The 21900-nt window shown below is 48.0% G+C and overlaps 1 protein-coding gene across 1 annotated transcript in view; it reads left to right on the forward strand.

The window, feature by feature from the left end:
• The window catches only part of RAB6B (RAB6B, member RAS oncogene family), a 59254-nt gene that overhangs the window by 30857 nt on the left and 6497 nt on the right, over window positions 1–21900 (forward strand). The window contains exons 3-6 of the mRNA XM_019436910.2: window positions 18664–18717; window positions 18887–18992; window positions 20543–20654; window positions 21724–21817. Of these exons, the coding sequence (XP_019292455.1) occupies window positions 18664–18717; window positions 18887–18992; window positions 20543–20654; window positions 21724–21817 (366 nt within the window). The remainder of the gene's footprint in view (window positions 1–18663; window positions 18718–18886; window positions 18993–20542; window positions 20655–21723; window positions 21818–21900) is intronic.

Genomic DNA, 21900 nt, shown 5'->3' on the forward strand with positions numbered 1-21900 from the left:
AGGCCCTGAGGGGCTGGCGTGAGGTCCCTTGAGGACCCTGATGGGCCCCCTGTCTTGGCCGTACATTAGCATCACCTACTGGGGAGATGGCCTGGAGTTTCACAAGCTGGCTCAGGCAGTAGCATTCTTTTAAATCTCTGAGGTGATTGAGATGAACGTCTAGCCGAGGCCGGAGCCAGTGGCCCGTCCCTAGATCTCCCACCACAGCACAAGTTAGGAGACCGCCGACCTACTGGGCTGCTCCCGGGAGAGGACCCCGACCTGCTGGAGCTTATTCAGCTGCTTCGGGAGTGGAGGGCCATTTCTGAAATATTGGGCAGTTTGCCTGTCCTGGGTCACTCCTGGGATCCCATGGAGCCCCTGGGGGAAGGAACAGAACAGCTGTGTCCACTGTGCCAGCACAGGCCAAGGGGTTGCCCCGAGGAACCCTTACCCCCTCAGTGACCAGACCAGACGGCATTGTCATTCCTGGCTGCTCTGCCCTGAGGCTTTCGTCTCCCCTCTGGGCTCTGAATTCATTTCCTGGGGCTGCCATAGCAAATTATCACAAACAAGCAGTTTTAAACAACAGAATTTATTCTCTCACAATTCTGAAGGCCAGAAGTCTAGGATCCAGATGTGGCAGAGCTATGCTCCCTCTAAGGGCTCTGGGAGAAAATCCTGCCTTACATCCCCTGGCTCCTGGTGGTGGCCGGGCTCCTTGCCTTCTCGTCCCTTCACCTCCTCACCCTGGGGCTGCACCTCCTCGTCCTCTCACCTCCTCACCGTGGGGCTGCATAGCCCCAGTCTCTGCCTTCATCTTCAGGTGGCCTTCTCCTCTTGGGGTCTCTGTGTGTCCTCTCCTCTTCTTGTAGGGACCCCAGTCATTAGATTTAGGGACCTACCCTAAATGCAGGATGAGTTTTCATCTTGCAAAGACCCTATTTCCAAATAAGGTCACATTCTGAAGTTCCAGGTGGATATGAATTTGGTCGGGGGCGGGGGCATTCTTCAACCCACTACGGCACCTCCCACTCTGATCCCACTGGGGACCAGTCCTTCTGGCCTTGGGCCTCAGAACCATCAGACGAGGTAGTGATCAGTGGGCACCAAAGGCTTCCTGGAGGAGAGGGCGGGAGGATTTAACTGTAGCTGCACTGGAGGGAGGGATGGTGACATAGAGGAAGGATGACATCTGTGGAAGTCCAGAGTGTAACGTCCAGCACTGCATGTGTGTGGTGGGGGGGGATCTGCCTGTTGCAGTGGAGGGTAAGCGTGGGGCCTTTGGATGGATTATTGGCAGGCTGCATTTTGATGTTCATGGGTCTTTCCCCTTTTGCCTTCCTGGGTACTCTGCTCCTTCCTTCATTATATATATATATGTATGTGTGTGCGTATGTATGTAATGTATATATATATGAAATTATATTTTGCAACTGTTGTACATAATCCAGACTAGATTCATTATTATATATTTAGTATTATTATGTTTGTTTTTCTCTTGATTTTAAAAGACATTAAAATTTAAAAGTTAGAAAATATTTTCATGGCCCCCTGAAAGTACCACAGGCTCCAGGCTCTGAGCCTGCCATGCCTTGTGGATAAGTGGGCCCAGAGGGTTGGTACTGGAAGGCCCTGGATGCTCAGAGGGGCTTGGTCTCGTGGGGCAGGAAACACAGGGCTGTTGAGGGTTCCTTCTGTGGGTACTGATGGGATCAAAGGCGTCCGTTTGTAGGAGACACAGGTGGAGCACTGCGTTGGGGCAGGGGTGACGGCCGTAGGCGGGGCGCACACAGACCTGGATGCAGCTGTGTGTGGAAGGGCAGGGCAGGGGAGGGAGGAGTGTCACTGAGCATTTATGCAGGGCTGTGTGGGAGGTGAGTGAGGGGCCTGGGCCTAGGACAGAGACATCATAGGGCAGTGGAAAGGATGAGTGAACAGAGTGGATCTGTGGGGTACAGAGGAGGGAGAGGCCTGAGTGGGCCCTGGGTTTCTGTCCAGACACCCTGGAAGACTATCAGTGTCATCAACACACACACAAAATGAAGAGTCAAGTGGGAAGTAATGATGGAACAGCCAAGTGAAGGTGTTTGAAACTGTTACATGGGGTAGACCCTCGACTGGTTGCACAAAATCTGGATTCCTGAAGCTCTAAGAACTAATGAGTCTTCTGGGTTGGAGTGTGGGAAGGAGGTGGAGGACCAGAAGGAGGGGCCCTTTTCCATAGAATCTAAGATGCCACATGTCTCCGTGTGGCAGCCGGGGGAGACAGGGATAGGCTCTTCTGCCCCTGGTAGAGGGGGTCAGAGTGAGGTCACACACCAAGGAGAAGGATACAGCATGTTCCGTTCTATCTCAGCTCTCTTTCTCTTTCAAAATGATGCTACGTGCAGAGGAGGCCTGGGTTCAAATCCCAGGCCTGTCACTTAGATTACAGACCCTGGACCAGCATCCCAGTTGCATTTTCTTTTAACCTGGAAATTATTTGGGTAGGACTTAACCCCTATATCACCTAGACCAGTTGCCTCAAATTTTAGCAGTAAGAATGAGGTTAATTTGTATTTAGACCATAGCTCACCTTGGTCTTAAAGTCTAGATGATGGAAAATCATTGGCCAAAAATACTGTTGACATAGATGTGCATTACGATATACTATAGAGAGAAGCAGAACAGGATAAAACCTGGAAGACAACAACCGGCCACTAGCTCGGTCGATAGTGATGGAATGGAGCTAACAAGAGTCCGGCTGGAACTGGTAGCTTTGCTACCAAAGCGTCCGGCTGGAAACTGTGGGCCTCCCAACCACCCCTGCGTTTGCACCTGGGCAGTGCTAGCCAGCTCCGCCAGATGACGCTGTGCTTCTAGCAGAAGACTGAACTTTAGTCCTCATGTAACTCTAGCAACACGATGATTTTATTACATTAATAGAGTGGAGTTCAATCTTTGCAGACATCAAGCTCTGTGGCCAACCTGTGAGGTGACGGTCTTCCGTAGTAAAATCCCCCTGAATGCCAGGTAGCTTGGAAAGACTCCCCTGCCCTCAGAGACCCACTGGGGCACCAGCATTCATCCAGATGCTTCCTCTGGAAATTATCTGGTTCTGGACTGAGGGCAGACTTGCCCTTGTGCTAACATCTTTTCGTTCCCTCCCTCCTCTCCTCTGCCCTCTTCTCCCTCTCCTTTGTGAAGCATGTACGAATTAGCAGTGTGGTCACCTTCTGGTACAGAAGGCTGACAAGTGGTGGCTTCAGAAGAAGGGTTGAGGTTTTCCAGGTGCAAGCAGTCACGGTGGGACTTCAGGTGGCACAGCTGCACAGTGATGCTGTCGGCTCCCGGGCTCTTGCTCTCGCTGTGTTCCTCCTTCTGGTGTGTGGGTTCTCATCTGCGTGCAGGCTGGCTGTTGCTGCTCCAGACATCACTTCTGCATTCAAGGCAGAAAAAGAAAGCAAGAGCTTCCCTAGAATCCCCTCCCCTCCCCTCCAGCAGACTGTGGCTAGAATTGGGTCACCCGATGATCACCCTTACCCTCTGGAGAGGCTGGGAAAGCAGAATTTCACTTTTACAGTTTTCAGGCAAACAAGGGAGTAAGAGGTGGTCAATGGATAGTGGGTGAGTCCATCAGCAGCATCTGCTATGTTTCATAAGTTTAAAGGGACTCATGATGTGGTTCTCTGTCCCCAGATGTCCGTAGTCTGTCCTGTTCACTTTGTAGGATACCCCTCAATGGCTCTTAGACACCCTCAAAAGTCTACCACTTGGGGCATCTTTCACCCTGTTAAGAAGAGGCCTTTCGTACTTGGATCCTTTCAAGGCCCTTCAGGAAGCCTCCCAGGGAGCATCAGGCCACATATCTATGGGCCTCTGCATGGCTTTTGAAGGGATCGACTGATTTTGATGAAATTTAACCCCTTATTTAAAGTTGCAAGGTACATACTGTTTGCTTGATGTCCCAGACCACAGGAGATAAAAAAGCAATGGATAGATATTTAAACTGGGTGGTGGCAAGCCCAAGCCACTCTCCACTGGGAGGGAAGTGGCCACCAGGACTGTGTAGACTTTGAGGCTGAAGTACTGAAAGCACCCAGGTACCTGCACTGTGGCCTCCGGAGTCAGCATCCCCTCCCCCAGAGCTCATTGCCAAGCTGCTGGCAGGAACAGACCCTGCCCAGCATGTTTTCCAGAGGCTACCGCCTCCTTCCCCCACAGCGCCCACTTGCCAGCCTGAATCCTTAAGTTTTGCCAACCTCATTTGCATGCTAATTTGCATGAGTCTACCCTCTACTCTCATCTGATGGTTGGTGCAGAACACCACAAACAGCAGCTTCATTGTCAAGGGCTTGTCATGCCCAGCTGCTTTCTGCCACTTATGGATGCTTCCCCAGCCATGGGCCGAGGCCTGGCCAAGGCTAGTAAAAGGCACACATACACTCCTTTTCGTGATTTCTCTTCCTGAGAAGAGTCTTGAGTCAATTTATGCAAATCACCATGCAAATTTCCACTGCAGACTTTATTACTGTGTCTTGTCAGAATGTGGATGGATGCAAAATTATATTTCATAATAAATGCACATAGCAAAAAAAAATTCAACAAGTGCCTCAGGAAACATCTTCTTTGGGGATCCAATGGGCCAATGGCTCTTTTGTGCAGAGGGAGGTGTGTAATGTACTGTCAGTCTGTGCTTTGTGTCTGAGCCCCTGTTGACACTGTGTAATACCACCTTCAGAAGAAGATGAATGTGGATGTGGCTGGGAAGTCTGTGTTTGTTAAGATTCCTCAGAGTTTGCATAAAATGAAATGCCTGCCATTTTTCATAAGCAGTGCTGTTTGTAAGCACATTATTAAAGGAATAAATAGCAGAGTGTAGAGTGCAGCCTGGCCTCCTGGGAGGGGCATCAGGCAGTACAGGAGGCTTGTGCAGCACAACTTAGGAGCAGGGCAGGTATCATGGGGATCAAAGTCCCCCAAAGTCAAGTCTGCTGCTCGTGTGTCTTGATATCCTCTTTACATTCCTATGATGTAGTTACAGGCAAGAATAAATTTACTTGTAAAAGGAAATGAAGTACAGAGAATGAGTACTTTGACTCAGACTTCATGACAAGCTAGAAGAGGGATGTGGTCTCCTTTAGAACCCAGTTAACCTTTCCTGAAGCCCTGGGAACACTAGTTTATTAATAAGGGATGTTAACAGGGATTATAAACACAAAGTTTCCTAGAGCAAGGAAGCTTGGGAACATTGGGTTCCATGAAATTATTCATGTTTCTTTAGTGCAGGACTTCTCAGAGCCTTTACTGTGCCAGTATGTTTTCTGGCTCTCCACTAGGAGCTAGAACATGCAGCCTTTCTCAGAAACACTTGATTACAGTTTACCTTTATCCTGTAGATTGCTTCATGGGGATGTATTTCACATAAACAGTCTGAGAAACATGTTGGACGGTCTTCTATGGGGTGGGTTTCTACAGTTTCTCTTGAAGATCCCCCAGTCAGTTGGTCAGTCCTCATTTTTGTTTATACAGGGTACCTTCATGTGGTCTAACTCCTGTGATCTGAAGTCTTTGAAGGAAGCTATGATTATCCCCATTTCAGAGAGGAGAAGCTCCCTATCCATTGTTCTTTGGAACCCATCAGAGTACTCAGCCCTTGCCAAAGCACTGGCAGAGGTCACTGAAAACATCACGTGACCATCCACGTCCATTTGATGATGGTAGGGCACTCTGCTAGTGGCATGCCAAATCTTCTGGGACTGACCATGGTCAGCATCGGGAGACATTGAAGGAAGCCTACGTTTGCTGGCAGAAACCTGCCCTTCCCTCCTGGTCACCTCAGCCTCTTAGCCTTCTGGCATGACCAGAGCTATGTGCATATCGTGGATCTGTGCTATCTCCCTACCCCACACTCACCCACACAAGCATAGTACACCCACTCCTACCCACATACACATACTTGTACATGCAAATGAATACGTAGCTGCATCACATGTGTATGTCTTCACTTGTCCATGGGTCCACCCCACACAGTCATACACATGTTCCCATCAACACACACACACACACACACACACACACACACTCACACACACACACTGGCCTTCAAGAGGGAGAGTGGGTTGTGGCAGGTACCAGGGAGTCCCTGAGGTTTCTGGGGCCTTTTGTGGGAGGGGGTGTCCTGCCTGGGTGGCTAGTTGTTCTTTTTGCTTGGTGTCCCCATATTATCCTGTCAGATAATTTCTGTTGATGTGTTTTCAGATTTGCTGTTTCATCTTTTGTTAAGCCCGTCAGTGATTTAAAAATTTCCGTTCTAAGTTTGGTTCTTCTTTCTAGTTTCTCTTTCTCTGCTGAGATTTTTTAAATCTGTGCCTTCATTATGAGCATATTTTTCTGTATATATTTGAGCATTGTTATGCTATATTGTATTATATTATATTATATTATATTATATTATATTATATTATATTATATTATATTATATCATATCATATATTATATTAAACTACTTGCTACTTTCAGTGTCTGGGTCACCTCAAGGTTGGTCTCCCTTTCTTTTTTTCTTGAGTATAGCTTTTACTTCATATGCTGAGTGATTTAAGGTTTATCCCACACGTTGTGATTAAGACTGTGAATTCTCTTCGTTCCTTTGGAAGAGTATTGGTTGGATCCAGATTCTCTGTTCTGTTCCCTGTGGTCAGCAGCAAATTAAAGTTCTTTTGAGGTTCGTTGGTTTGGTTTGATTTGGTTTTCAGTTTTAGGTAGACTGCTTGGCAGAAACCTGCCCTTCCCTCCTGGTCACCTGCTTGGGTCGGTCAGAGATTTGGGAAGGTTTTATTTGTAGAATTTGGGGTGCCCTTCCCTGTAGCTATCTCATGTTTAGGATTTTTCACACTTTCTGGCTATTGGGGTAGCTTTGGGATCTGACTTATTTCTCAGACAGGAAGACTGTGGGTTTCTTGCCAAATTTTAGCCACCCCTGATCTCCAGCCAGGGCTGCCCTCAGTCATAAAAACGGGAACCTCACTCAGGGCTGTTCCATTTTTTAAAAGTTGACACCCCTCCAGTTTCTGCCTGCTTTTGGTCACTTTCCAGTGCTTTCAGATAGTTGTTTTATTTTGTTAAGAGTTCATAATAGTCATCAGCAAGAGGTTGGTCTGATAGGGACTCTGCTGTTAAGGAAATCAGAACTGGGGCACCTCGGTGACTCAGTTGAGCATCCAACAGTTTATTTCAGCTCAGGTCATGATTCCAGGGTCATGGGATCGAGCCCCGTGTGGAGCTCTGTGCTGAGTGTGGAACCTGCTTAAGATTCTTTCTCTCTCTCTTCCTCTGTCCCTTTCCCACACAAGCATTCTCCCTTTTTCTCTCTCTAAAATAAAAAAAAATTAAAAAAAAAGAGGAAATCCAAACTCTCCCATTCCCTCCATCTGGGCTTTTTTCCTCACACTTCCCATCCTCCACTACACCCCCATTTCCACCTGCTGGGAAGTTAGTATTCACTGGAGGGCTTGCAAGAAATCAATTAGAAACAGGGTTCCCCTCCTCTTAGAGTCCTTCTCACTATTCTTGTCTTTTCCATCCATCAAAAACCATACTTCTGTATGATAATCTTAGCTCCTCTACAAGGTTGGAAGTTCAGGGCTGAATCTGAAACTCTGACTAGGCATTAACCATGTGGAAGAGCATTCCAGGGGAGGGACCAGCTCCTCATGGGCAGGGACAAGGGCTTGTTCTGCTCAGTGACTAACACATAGTAGGCATTTGAGGATGTGGAAGTGAATGAGTATTAATTACTTACGGCATTTTCCAGAAAGGGACTGCCCAGGGAAGACCATATCTAACTTCTCCTTGCAGATCTGGCCTGAGAGAGATGGGCTCCAGCTGGCAGTGCTGTGGGGCCAACTGCTTGTGCCTCATGTCTGGGAAAATAGATGATGCCAAGGAGCTAGAAATTTCCTGGTAACCAAGGCCCAGCCAAAGCCATCTGAAAAGTTCTTGTTTTTGCTCCATCCTTAGAGAGCTGACTTTTGTTGTCCTTGTTAAAATGCAGATGAAGTTCCTCTTAAGTGGGCTCTGCTGAGCTATTATGGCTAATGACCGTAAGAGTCTGACAATAGGAAGCCAGACAGGATCTGACCCCCACGCAAACCCAATGACAGCTTCAGGGCACAGTGACAGCTTGAGAAATGAAGGGATTTCAGGAAGCAGAGGGAGCACAGCTGAGTAGTCCAAGTAGAGGCTTTGTAGTAAGGGAGACTTCAGTTCGAATCCCGCTTCTGCCACACAGGTCATGTGTGTGGCCTTGGTTTCCAAGTGACCCTTAGTTTTCTCATGAATAGCACCTTCTGTATACATGGGCATCTCCCTCTGTCTGTCACCCCAGGTAGGGAATTTGCCTCTCCTTCTGGATGCCACAGCCTCCTCAGACTGATTACAAAACAAGCTCAGAGTCTAGGAGGTTGTTTGCAAACTTCACTGCACAAATGAGTTATCTGTAGGCTTGTCTGGAATTCTGATTCCCTGAGTGACACGCCAGAGATTGTGATTCTGTGTGTCTGAGTGGGGGCTCAGGAATCTGTATGTTTAACAAGCTCCTGATGTGGCTGTAAAGCAAGTCGTCTGTGCACTGCATGTTGAAAAATCATGAATCACTGGCCAGTTGGAGAGACTGACGGGTATGAGATCTTTCCAGTTCCATACAGAAATTGTTAAATGAGGGGCCCTTGAGGCCAACCTGAGGGCTCAGAAGATGACTTGCAGAATATGACTTACAGGGGAGCTGAATCTGAATAGGTTTGAACCACATGGAAGAACATTCCAAAAGAAGGAACAACATTAGATAAGGCACAGATACACAGAGTAACTTTGTGTGTGTGGTGTCTTGACCAGAGGATTACTACTAAAGGATTAAGTAAAAGCTGGATATAAGGGAAATGAGACCAGAGAAAGTGAGGGGCAGGCCCTGAACAGTTTGTAAGCCAAGCTGAAGTGATTGGACTATCTCCTAGGGACAGTGGGGGAGTGAAGTGGTCAGATGTATGTTTTAGAAAGAGCCTGGTGCTGGATGAAAGACTAGTTATAAGGGGAGAGCCTGAAAGGCAGAGAGATCAGTCAGGAAACAGTTGAGGTTATTCAGATAAAAGAAGTTGGAGGTCTGTACTGGGGCAGTGCTGGTGGGGGTGGTAAGAATGGAGAGGCTAAATGCTCAGGGGGCAAAGTCATCAGCTTGAGGATTCTTCTGATGTGAGGAGGTGGACGAGAGAGCAGGTGAAGAGCAGGGAATCGGGAGGGCTTCCAGAGGCTTCGGCACTGGAGTGGTGGAGTTGCCATTCGTGGAGGGAGGAAAATAGAAGCTGGTTTGGAGGGATATGATGGGCTCCGTGTGGGACACACCGTGTCTAGTGAGATGTCTAGTAAACAGTAAACAGTAAACTGGATACCTGGATCTGGGGCTCAGGACAAAAGTAAGGCCTGGGATGTACATTGGAAAGCTGTCGGCACATCCTATTTGAAGCTGTGAGAATAACGAGGTGCCCTGACACAAGCAGGGAACACCAGCATTTTAGGAACAGGGAAAGGAAGAAGTTCCTGCAAGAGTTCAGTAAGGAACAGCAGTTAGAGAGGCAGGGAAGCCAGAAACAAGTCGTGTCATGAAAAGCAAAGGAAGAAAGGGTGTCCAGGAAGAAGATTGGTCATCAGGGTCAAGTGCATCAATTGGGGATTGGCTCAACAGTGTCCTTATACTTTAGAGGGGCATCTGGGTGGCTCAGTTGGTTGAGTGTCTGACTCTTGATTTTGGCTCAGGTCATGATCTCATAGTTGGTCAGTTTGAGCATGGAGCCTGCTTGGGATATTCTCTCTCTCTCTCTCTCTCTCTCTCTCTCTCTCTCTCTCTCTCTTTCTGTTTCTTTCCTGTTCATGCTTGCTTACTCTCTCTGAATGAATAAACAAACAAACACACAAACTTAAAAAAAAAAAAAGAGCGTCCTTACAATTTGGAGATGAAATGGCACCTGGCAATGGTAGCAAGTGTACTTTCAGTGGGCGGAGGGCAGAAAGCAGACCACCCTAGTCAAGTAGGAGGTGGGAGGAGAGAAAGTGGAGACTGGGTTTGGGGTCCTTTTCCAGTAAGCCTACCATTTGAAGAGAGCTGAGAGAATGCCAGATGGCTAGGGAGCCACTTAGCAACAGGGACATGAGAATTTTGAGAATGCTTCTTGGACAAAAGGAAGGAGCAGAGCATGGAAGGTTGAAAATACGGAAAGGAGATGGCTGAGAGAGCATCATCTGGGAGGAGGGGGCCAGGAACCAGGGATCTGCAGAAGCTTGCTTTGAACAGGAAGAGCAAACATGCAGAGCCCAGAGGGATGTGGGATAAAGCTGGACACTTGTAGACAACTTTGCAAATAACCTTTTCAATCCTGGCTCTGCTTCTTCCAGCTGTTGACACTGGGCAAGTAACTTAACATCTCTTCTACTCAGTTTTCTTATTAAAAAAATTTTTTTTAATGTTTATTTATTTTTTTGAGAGAGAGACAGAGCACAAGTCAGGGAGGGGAAGAAAGAGAGGGAGATACAGAATCTGAAGCAAGCTCCAGGCTCCTAGCTGTGAGCACGATATGGGGCTTGAACTCACGAACTGTGAGATTATAACCTGATCCAAAGTCGGATGCTTAACCGACTGAGCCACCCAGGCGCCCCTTTTACTCAGTTTTCTTAGCAGTGACATACAAATACTAAAGAACATAACTCATAACATAGATATCAGGATTAAATTAAGTAAGGCATGTAAAGCACTCTGTACAATAGCTGGCACATGATAAGTAGTCATGTTTAGTCATTGTTACAGTGCCTACCAGTGTTGTTGTATTAAGGGTTAAATGCAAGGAATTGAAGTAGTTTATACCTAATGTTGTAAAGTAAGATTTGAGACCATTTTCTGAGAGGGAGCCACGCTGAGGATGGAAAAACAGGGGAGAATGTTATGAACTGTTGCTGATATGGATGCAAATAGGAGGCAAAAGCAAGTCACATGTTTTTATATTTACCCATAGATTTACCATTTTTGGTGCTCTTATATTCTTTAAAGATTCAAATTTCTTTCTGTAAAAGTTCCCTTTAGCCTTAAGCATTTCTTATAATTAGGGCCCAATGGTGACAAATTATCACAGCTTCCCTTTATTTGAAAATGATTTGCCTTCATTTTTGAACAAAAGTTTCACTGGCTATTGAATTTTAGGCCAACATGATGGTGGTGGTGATGCTGTTTCCTTGAAAGATGCTTTTCCATTGTCTTCTGTCCTCCATTGTTTCTGAGGAGAAATCGGCCATCGTTTTTGCCATTATTCCCTTGTGTTCAACGTGTCTTTCCATTCTCTGACTACTATCAAAGTTTTCTGTGTATCTTTGGTTCTGGCAGTTTGACTATGACATGCTTACGTGTGGTTTTCTTTGTATTTTTGATGTTTTAGGTTTACTGAGCTTCTTGGTATCATAGGTTGATGTTTCTAATCAAGTTGCAGAAAAGTCTGGCTATTAATTTTTCAAAAATTTCTTTGCTGATTCTGTCTACTCTCTTTTTGAGACACCGATTGCATGTTAACAGATCACTTGATATTGTTCTAGAAGTTCTGGAGACTGTATTCATTTTTATTGTATGTTTTTTCTCTGTGCTCCAATTTGAACAGTTTATTTTGTCCTCTCAAGTTCACTGACCTTTCTTTTGCAGTGTTCTAGCTGCTGTTGTACAAATCCAGTGCATTTTTATTTCAGGTATTGTATTTTGTAGAGTTAAGATTTTTGGTTTTTGTTTTTAGAATTTCCATATATCTCTCTTCAAATTCATCATTCGTCTTTCCCTTTATATGTTTAACATATTTATAACAATGATTTTGAAGTTATTCTCTGCTGTTCCAACATCTGGCTCATTTAGGGGTCTGTTTTCTTGATTATGGCTTGAATTTCCTGCTTCTTCACATGTCTAAACCTTTTTATTGTATAGTGGACATTGTGAATACAGGCATACCTTAGAGTCCCTGCAGGTTTGGTTCCAGGCCACTGAAATAGAGTGAATATTGTAATAAATGAATCAAATTTGGGGCACCTGGGGGCTCAGTTGGTTGAGCATCTGACCTTGGCTTAGGTCATGATCTTGCAGTTCATGAGTTAGAGCCCCATGTTGGGTTCTGTGCTGACAGCTCAGAGCCTGGAGCCTGCTTCGGATTCTGTGTCTTCCTCCCTCTCCCTCTCCCTCTCCCCCCCACCCCCCTCTCTCTCTCTCTCTCTCTCAAAAATAAACATTAAAAAAAATTATTTTTTTTGCTTTCCCAGTTCACATAAAAGTTATATTTATATTATACTGTAGTCTATTAGTGTATAATAACATTATTTCTAAAAAAATAATGTAGATATCTTAGTTTAAAAACCTTTGTTGCTATAAAATGCTAACCATCATCTGAGCTTTCAGCAAGTTGTAATCTTGCTGATGGAGGGTCTTGCCTCAACGTTGGTGGCTGCTGACTAATCATAGTGGTGGTTGCTGAAGCTGGGGGTGACTGTGGCAATTTCTTAAAATAAGACAACAATGAAGTCTGTCACGTTGGTTGACTCTTCCTTTCGCAAATGATTTCTCTGTAGCATGTGATGCTGTTTGATAGTATTTTACCCACAGTAGAGCTTCTTTCAAAAGTGGAGTCAATCCCCTCGAACTCGGCCTCTGCTTCATCAACTAAGTATATGTGGTTTTCCAAATCTTTTGTTGTCATTTCAGCAGTCTTCCTGGCATCACCAGGAATAGATTCCGTCTCAAGAAAACACTTTCTTTGCTCATCCATAAGAAGCAAGTCCTCATCCGTTCAAGTTTTATCCTGAGTGCAGCAAGTCAGTCCCATCTTCAGGCTCCACTTCCAGTTCTCTCGCTGTTTGTACCACATCAGCAGTTCCCTCCTCCACTGAAGTCTTGAACCCCTCAACGTCATCCATGAGTGCTGGAACCAACCTCCAAACTCCTCGTTAATATTTACATTTTGACCTCTTCTGAATGACAAGTGTCATTAATTGCATCTAGAATAGTGAATACTTTCCAGAAGGTTTCGATTTACTTTGCCCAGATCCATCAGAAGAATCACTGTGTATGGTGGCTATAACCTTACAAAATGTATTTCTTAAATAAGATAATAAGACTTTACAAGTCAGAATTACAACTTGATCCTTGGGCTGCAGGGTGGATGTTGTGTTAGCAGGCACAAAAACGGCATTAATTTCCTTGTACATCTCTATGAGAACTCTTGGATAACCAGATGCATTGTCAATGAGTAGTGGTAATATTTTGAAAGGATCCTTTTTTCTGAGCAGTAGGTGTCAACAGTGGACTTAAAATATTCAGTAAACCGTGTTGTGAACAGATGTGCTGTCATCCAGGCTTTGTTGTTCCATTTACAGAGCACAGGCAGAGTAGATTTAGCAAAATTCTTCAGGATCCTAGGATTTTTGGAATGGTAAATGAGCGCTGGCTTCAACTTAAAGTCACTAGTTGCACTGGTCCCTAACCGAGTCAGCATGTCTTTTGGAGCTTTGAAGCCGGGCATTGACTTCTCCTCCCTAGCTATGGAAGTCCTAGATGCCATCTTCTTCCAACATACAGCTGTTTTGTCTACATTGAAAATGTGTTGTTTATTGCATCCACCTTCATTAATGATCTCAGATGTCCTGGGTCACTTGCTGCAGCTTCTCTATCAGCACCTGCTGCTTCACCTTGCACTTTTAGGTTGTGGAGACAGCTTCTTTCCCTAGACCTCATGAACCAACCTCTGCTGGCTTCCAGCTTTTCCTCTGCAGCTTCCTCTCTCTCTCAGCCCTCGTAGAATTGAAGAGAGTCTGGGCCTTGCTCTGGACTAGGCTTTGGCTTAAGAGAACGTTGTGGTTGGTTTGATCTTCTATTCAGACCACTCAGACTTCCTCCATATTGGCAGTAAGGCTGTTTCATTTTCTTATTGTCCATATGTTCACTGGAGCAGCACTTCTAATTTCCTTCAAGAACTTCTTTGCATTCACAACTTGGCTAACTGTTTGGTGCCGGAGGCCTAGCTTTTGGCCTGTGTCAACTTTTGACATACCTTCCTCCCTAAGCTTAATCACTTCCAGGTTTTGATTTGAAGTAAGAGATATGTGGGGTGCCTGGGTGGCTCAGTCAGTTGAGCGTTCGACTTCGGCTCAGGTCATGATCTCACGGTTTGTGGGTTCGAGCCCCCCGTCGGTCTCTGTCCTGATAGCTTGGAGCCTGCTTCAGATTCTGTGTCTCCCTCTCTGCCCCTCCCCCTGCTTGTGCTTTGTCTCTCTCTGTCTCTCAAAAATGAATAAATGTAAAAACAAAAATTTTTTAAGTGAGAGATATGTGACTCTTACTTTCACATAAACACTTACAGGGCACTTTAGGGCTATTAATTGGCCTGATTTCAATATCATTGTGTCGGGGAGGACTGAGGAGAGGGAGAGAGATGGAAGAGTGGCCAGTCTGTGGAATAGCCAGAGAATACACACAACATTTATTAAGTTCACTGTCTTATATGCATGCAGTTCATGGCACTCCAAAACAATTACAATAGTAACACCAAAGATCACTGATCATAGATCACCATAAAAATATAATAATGAAAATTTTGCAATATGAGAATTATTAAAGTATGACACAGAGATACAAAGTGAGCAAATGTTGGAAAATTGTCTCCAATATCCTTGGTCTACATAGAATTGCCATGGACCTTCAATTTGTAAAAATCAGTTATCTGCAAAGTATAATAAGGTGAAGCATGGTAAAATGAAGTATACCTGTAATAAGTTGTAGGAGATTCTTGGATTGTATTACCTTCCTCTGAAGAGTGTTGAGTTTTAGTTTAATAATAATCAAATTATGGAGAGCTCATCTTTTGGGGGGAATGGGAGTAGGGGTTACTTACCATGTTTAAATTTTGTTAAGACCGATCTCTTTGGGTTTTTCCCTTAGTCCTCTGGCGTGACCCTTAGTCCTGAGATGATACCCTTTCTTCCAAAGCCAGCCTTTCTGGGTTTCCCATGGAAAGCCTGAAATGTTTCCCAAGTCCTTATAACTTATATAACTAGGCAGTTACCTCAGGGGAAAAATTGATGAAATGTAGGATCTCACTTTGTTCTCTCTCCTTCCTTCAAAGATTGTAACCGCTCCCATTTTCTGCCTACTTTTGATCGCTCTTCAGTGCTTAAAAATTACTTGTATTTTTCCACAGTTTATAATAGTTATCTGTGGGATGGTTCATTTGATAAAAACTACTCAGCCATTATTGGAAATAAAACATAGGAATATATTTTTGGGCAGAGCTGATAGTTCAGTCATTCCCAGGGACAGTGTTTGTGCTTTGGCAAGAATCTGTACAGCTGTTGGAGGATCTGCTGTGGCTCAGTAGCCTGGCTTGGTGGGGACAGAGTGGTCACTTAAGGAACCAGATATTTCTCTGATGTGGAAGAACCATGAGAGTGGGACTAAAGGTGGGAGACAGCTGAAGAGGTAGGAAGTTGGCTTCTTCCAGCCTTCATTTCCTCAGTACCACTGATGTGGTCAGGCTTTTGTGAGGGGTGATTGGAGATAAAGTATGTGGCTGTCCAATAGTGGGTGTTTATGATTGTGGAGGCCACTGAGTTGAGCTTTGCCAAGGCTTGATCCAAATGGCACAATTCTTGTCATGTCATCTGGTGACTTTTCAGTCCTTCATGGAAGCAGAAGTGCCTTGTTCCCACATGAGGTAAATTGGAGTTGTCATTGTTATACCATAATCAAGAATATCACCATCACATCCATGCTGCCTACCTTTGAGGGATATGTTTCCCCATGGTTCTTTGCTCTATTGGTTAGGCTATTGTTAGTGTTAAAAGAAACCCAAGATAACAGTAGCTTAGGCAAAGGAGAAGTTCTTTTCTCTCTCACACAGTAGTCTGCGTGTAAGCAGTCTAGGGCTATTGAGGTGGCTACTCTGGGTCAGGGACTCAGGCTTCCTCAATCTTGTTGGTCTGTCATCACTACTCTGTCACCTTCATCTGGATGGGCCAATATGACTCAACACCACCCACCTTCGTTCCAAGCCACCAGAAGAGGAAGGAGGGCAGCTGTGGGCATGTCAACCTACCCCCCCGCCCCCAGGAAGGACCCATCCCGGAAGATGCATCCATAACCTTCATATCCCGTTGACCAGAATTTAGGTCCCCACCTGCAAAGGAAGCTGGGAAATACCATCTTTATTTGGGGGTAGCCATGAATCCGTGTACACATCTAGAGTTCTACTACTAGAAAGGGAGACTGTAGGAGAGCCTGGGTGGCTCAGTCGGTTAAGCATCTGACTTTGGCTCAGGTCATGAGCTCACAGTTCATGAGTTTGAGCCCTGCATTGGGCTCTGTGCTGATAGCTCAGGGCCTGGAGCCTGCTTTGGATTCTGTGTCTCTCTCTCTCTCTCTCTCTCTCTCTCTCTCTGTCTCTGTTCCTCCCCCTCTCGCTCTCTCTCAAAAGTAAACATTAAAAAGAAAAAAATAAGGGAGACTGCATATGGGAGGATAGCCACCAATCCAAGGTCATGCACCTGGGTTTTAGCTCAAGAGTTACTTTACAGAAGGAACCTGGCACTCCCTGGAGAGCCAATGGAGCACTGATGAAGTGAGAGATTTCCATGTCGTCGGCACATTTCTCCTTAAGGGTATCGGAAGACAAGGACTGTCACTCTAATGTAGATCATTTAGTGGATGTTGTGTGACTCAAGGAACATGGCTGGGTCCATAAGCCACTTGTCAATTCCAGACTTGTTCCCCAGTGACTACACCATGTAGGAAAGGTGTGCCAAGCTGCGGTAGAAAGAACCCAAGTGATACCAGTGTTTTAGTGCTGACCCTTCCAGCTTCACCCATGACTAGTAAAGTCACACCAGGTGTGCCCTGGTCTTTCATCTTCAAATTAAATTTGGGTTTGGATTGAATTGGAGTATGTCTAAGGTGTGTGGCTAGCACCCATGTTCTAGAATTGTAAGATTCCTCAACACTCCACAGCTTTGCATTAAAGCAGCCTTCCATGGGGATGCAGCCACTTTAACTCCTCTGTAGAATTGAGTCGGAGGTCTGAATGTACGGGTACCTGGCATGCTTGCAGACCACCTGGGACCTGCAGACATGGGTTCTATTTCTTTGGGCTTCCCTGGGTTGTGGTCTTTGTAATCAGAAGTCACTGCACAGCTTCCCATACAAATAGGGGCGCCTGGGTGGCTCAGTCGGTTAAGTGTCCGACTTCGGCTCAGGTCACGATCTCGCGGTCCGTGGGTTCAAGCCCCGCGTCGGGCTCTGGGCTGATGGCTCAGAGCCTGGAGCCTGCTACCGATTCTGTGTCTCCCTCTCTCTCTGCCCCTCCCCCATTCATGCTCTGTCTCTCTCTGTCTCAAAAATAAATAAACGTTAAAAAAAAATGTTTTTAAAAAAGAAAGTGTAGAAAATAAAGGAAAGTATAACAAAAGAAGCAAAAAAAAAATTACCCGCAATGTTGTTACTCATACTGGAATTATTAAGGCTTTACTGTAGTCCCTTAATTTTAGTATCTAAGAAAATATGAAAAATACTTATGTCTCTACTTCAGTTCATCAAATTGGGATCATACTATCTATATACATGATGTTTACAACCTGCTTTTTTTCACTTGACCATTTCCTCAAATCCTTAAATATTTTTCAAGAATCTGATTTTAAATGACTGCCAAGGATTCTAATCACATGGATGTACCACACTGTACTTAATCAGTGCCCTGGACATTCAGGCTGTGTCTGAGTCTTCATTATTGTTAACTACATAGCAGTGACATCTCCATTTCACACGGACAACTTATTAGCTCCTTTCATAGATGCTATCATAGCTCCTATCGTAGATGCAGGTGAGCTCAGAGAGGTTGAATGGCCTGCCCAAGGCCACACAGCAACTGAGTGATGGGTCCCGGCCATCTGGCCACAAGGCTGACTGCACCCTGCCCAACCGCCTCTCCCCAGTGCCAGGAAAGAGAGGGCATAGGTGTGGCATAGGTGTACTGGCGACGGTTGGCTCCTAATGTGTTGGTTTAGGTAGAAAAGAGTCAGCATGGTTTCCCCGGGACATGCTGTTCGGGGTGGTTTGTGATGCCCCTGAGGAAAGCCAGCTGACCACACAGCAGCAAGCCGCCCTGCGCCCACTCCACTCCTGCCTGCTGGGGGCAGTGATGAACCCAAGCCTGGGTGCCTGAGTTCCAGGAGCCTCGAGGGGAGGCTGTGAGAGTGGGAGGCAGGTGAGGCCAAGTGGGCTTTGGCAGGGAGACCACTCAGCTCTTGCTCCTTGAGGCCCCCACCCAAGGAGGGCAGGAGATACGCCTGCCAGTGGCCTTGATCCTGGGGAAGCCTCCTCACCTGGCTCTGTCGTCCCCTGCGCAAACACTTTTGTCACTTCCTGAAGACCCGTCCTCATTCTTACTTGGCACCAACCCACTTCCTCTGAGAGGGACCACTGGGCTCACTGTCGAGTGCGGGGGTGGGGGCAGAGACAGCAGAGCAGGACCCGCCTTAGGCTTGGCATGGGTATCCCCTCTTTTGCTGGCTGTCACCGCCTGGATCACTGGGCTTTTGCCCTTACCTGACACCTTTGAATTTTAACCTTTCTTCGCTTTTCTCTAACAGGCAACCATTGGGATTGACTTCTTGTCAAAAACTATGTACTTGGAGGATCGTACGGTGAGTGCCAGACTTTAGAACCAGAAGGCTAGGGAGGGCCTGCCTCGGAGCCCACGCCTACCCCAGAGTTGGTAGTGCCGGTGTGACAGAACCAGGGCCTCCCCCAGCCCCCACCCCACCGTGAAGACGGCACTGACCCCCTTGTCCACGGTCCCACCCCTTGTGACAGGTGCGGCTGCAGCTCTGGGACACGGCCGGCCAGGAGAGGTTCCGCAGCCTGATCCCCAGCTACATCCGAGACTCCACGGTGGCCGTGGTGGTGTATGACATCACAAGTGAGTGTGGGTCCTGGGGGCAGAGGGAGGGTGGCTCACAGGGGCTCCAGGGCCTGTGTGTGTGTGTGTGTGTGTGTGCGTGCGTGCGCACATGAGCACACATGCATGTGTATGCCCATGTGTGTGCTTGTCTACTGACTGCAAGAAGACAGGTCCTTAGTGGTGGGGTGAGTTGCCTTCCAACACCAGCATGTGTCCGCCTCCCCCAACTCTCTTGTGTACTGGACTGAGCTGGCCCTGCTCAGAGCAGGGGCCTCTATGTAGAACTGAGCAGAGATGCTCAGGAGGCTGGCCCTACTCCCACCTGCCCTCCTTGGCCCTGACGGCCAGAAAGACCCTTGTGGAGCAACTTCTGTGTGTGTGTGTGTGTGTGTGACAGGATGGGAGCAGACACTGGTCTTTGGGCCAGTCTGACCCGGCAGCCATGGTTTTGTCAGCTGGCATCCCAGCTCCTGACTGGGTCTGCTGGAAGGAGAGGCCAAGCGGGTCTGGGAGAGCACTTCTCACACAGCGCAGCTCTCGTAGCCAGAACAGCTGTTCTTGAGAGCAACTGCACAGCCCCAGGGAGGTCCGTCCCAGGGGCCCAGGGCAGGTGCAGAGCTGCAGCTGCCCGGGCGGGTGCAGCAGAACACACCCGGTGAGCCCTTGTGCTGTGGTCGCGCCAGTGGCGGGAGGGCACCCTGGGCGCCGGCCACAGCACTGAGATCACGTGGGGAAACGTGTGCGTCCCACTGCTTTGAGTCGAGTCCGCGGTCCCTGGCTCCACCCAGCCCCTCTTTCCACCCCTCCCTGACTTCAGGCTCCCCACCTACCCTGAATACGGGTGAGAGATGGGGCCTTCAGCCTGGGTTTGTGCAGCCTGACGGGAGCAGGGGAGAGAGCAGGCTGGGGGAAACCGAGTCTTCCCGAGATAGGCTGCCTCCCCTCAGCCCCTCAGATGTGTGCGCCGCTGAGGGGTGGACATCACCTTGCAACTACTCCCCACGTCTTCTGACTGAGGAAAGGGCTGCCCTGAAGCGGACTTATCTCTCATTGCCCTTGTCTTTCCTGGGGCCACCTACCCCCTCCTGCTCACAGATCCTGAGGGTTCTCTTTGGAAATCTGGCCTTTCCCAAGCCAACCTGAGCTCCCCTCAGTGGGAGGCCACTCGGTAGGGCCTTCCTCCCCAGGGGCTCCTATGGTCCCCCTGCCAACACACACGTTTCCAAACTCAGCCAAGTCCAGTGTACCCATTTCTCATGCTCTGAGCCCCCAACGTCAGGTCTGATTGTCAGGTGGGCCCCTAAAACCATTAGTCCATGTAGCACATTATGACAGTGACCTTCCAACAGGGTGTCTTCCAGGGAGTGGGTCAGCCACATGAGGGTCTCTGCAGGGCCCAGAGGCAGCAACTCCACAGACGCATGTGTCCCCAGCCTGGAAGGCCCAGACCCAGTGGTCTGGGTATGAGGATGCACAGTCCCCCTCCTTCCTGCTGCCCCTTCCCACCTTCCCCCTCGCCCCGCTAGGGCTGGCTCTCATTCTGTTGTGTCCCCACTCTCCGCCTCCAGATCTCAACTCCTTCCAGCAGACCTCAAAGTGGATTGACGATGTCAGGACAGAGAGGGGCAGCGATGTCATCATCATGCTGGTGGGCAACAAGACGGACCTGGCAGACAAGAGGTAGGTGTGAGGGTGCAAGGTGCAGGGTGCTGGCGGGCCCAGTCCACCCTCCACTGCTCCGCAGCTCCTCCTGGACAAGGAGTTCCAGGATCGCGTGAGTGGCGAGTCTGTGCTGCTGACCTGTCCCCATGCACCTGGGGCGCTGGAGGCTCCAAGAGCACCTGGTAGACCCTTGCCCCACAGTGTCTCAGCTCTGAAGCCCCACCTTCCACTGCCAGTAGAGACACTGCTCTGAGTGACGTCTGCACGGAGTGGTCTGGGGCCTGGCCGTGGCCACAACACAGCTGCAGACAGCAGTCCCTCAGGCCTCCGTGGGCTTCTGCTTGTGCTTTGTCTCTGCCCATGAGATGCCTGTGCTGGTGTGAGGGTTCTGGTCCCCAGGTGTGAACATGCAGAATTTCCTGTCTGTTGCTATGTCTGGTTGGGTGGGACACTTCCTCCAAAGAGGCTGCTCCGTGGCCGCCTCCAGTGCACAGACAGGGCTGACTTAGGTGCCACCTGTGTGCATTCATCTACTTATCTCATGGGACCTGACTCAGTCAGATAAAGCCACGGGTCCTGGACTATGAGCTTCGTGAAGTGTGCTCTGACCATCTACAGAATTATCTGACTCAGAGCCTGCGTTATTGGGGTCTTGTCCTTGACGTAAGGGGAATGAGGTTCAAAGCACAGGTCTGTTGTTAAGTAAGCCCTAAGTATGAGGTTGAGGCAGTCACTTCTAACCTCACTGTCCTCCTGTGGAACGGGGACTGATGACACCACCCCAGAGGCGATATGTGGCTCAAAGTGCTTTCTAGATGTGGCTGCACGGGATGGTGGACCCTTGGGGGGCAGGCAGGTATGGGAAGGCCCGCTGCCTGCTGCAGGGCCTGCTGCTGAGAGGGAAGGCACTGTGGAAGGAGAAGGGGAGAGCTGGTGTCCGGCCGTGCCCTGTGCCCTTCATGCTGGACGGGGGCCCTGGATCGGAGCCCTGTCCCCAGGGCTGACTAGTGGGCCAGGCCCTCCTCATCTCAGGCTGCTCTCTCTGTCTCTACCGGGGGCTCATTTTCCCCTCTCCCCTCACTCGCAGGCAGATAACCATCGAGGAGGGGGAGCAGCGCGCCAAAGAACTGAGCGTCATGTTCATCGAGACCAGCGCCAAGACTGGCTATAATGTGAAGCAGGTAGGATGTGCTTGGTGCTGAGTCCAGCCAGCTGGGCCACAAGGTCACATCACTCGTGGGCCTGAGGGGCTGGTGACCAGGCT

This window comes from Panthera pardus, unplaced genomic scaffold, assembly GCF_024362965.1.
Source record: "Panthera pardus isolate Hobbes unplaced genomic scaffold, ASM2436296v1 HiC_scaffold_16, whole genome shotgun sequence".
NCBI lineage: Eukaryota > Metazoa > Chordata > Mammalia > Carnivora > Felidae > Panthera > Panthera pardus.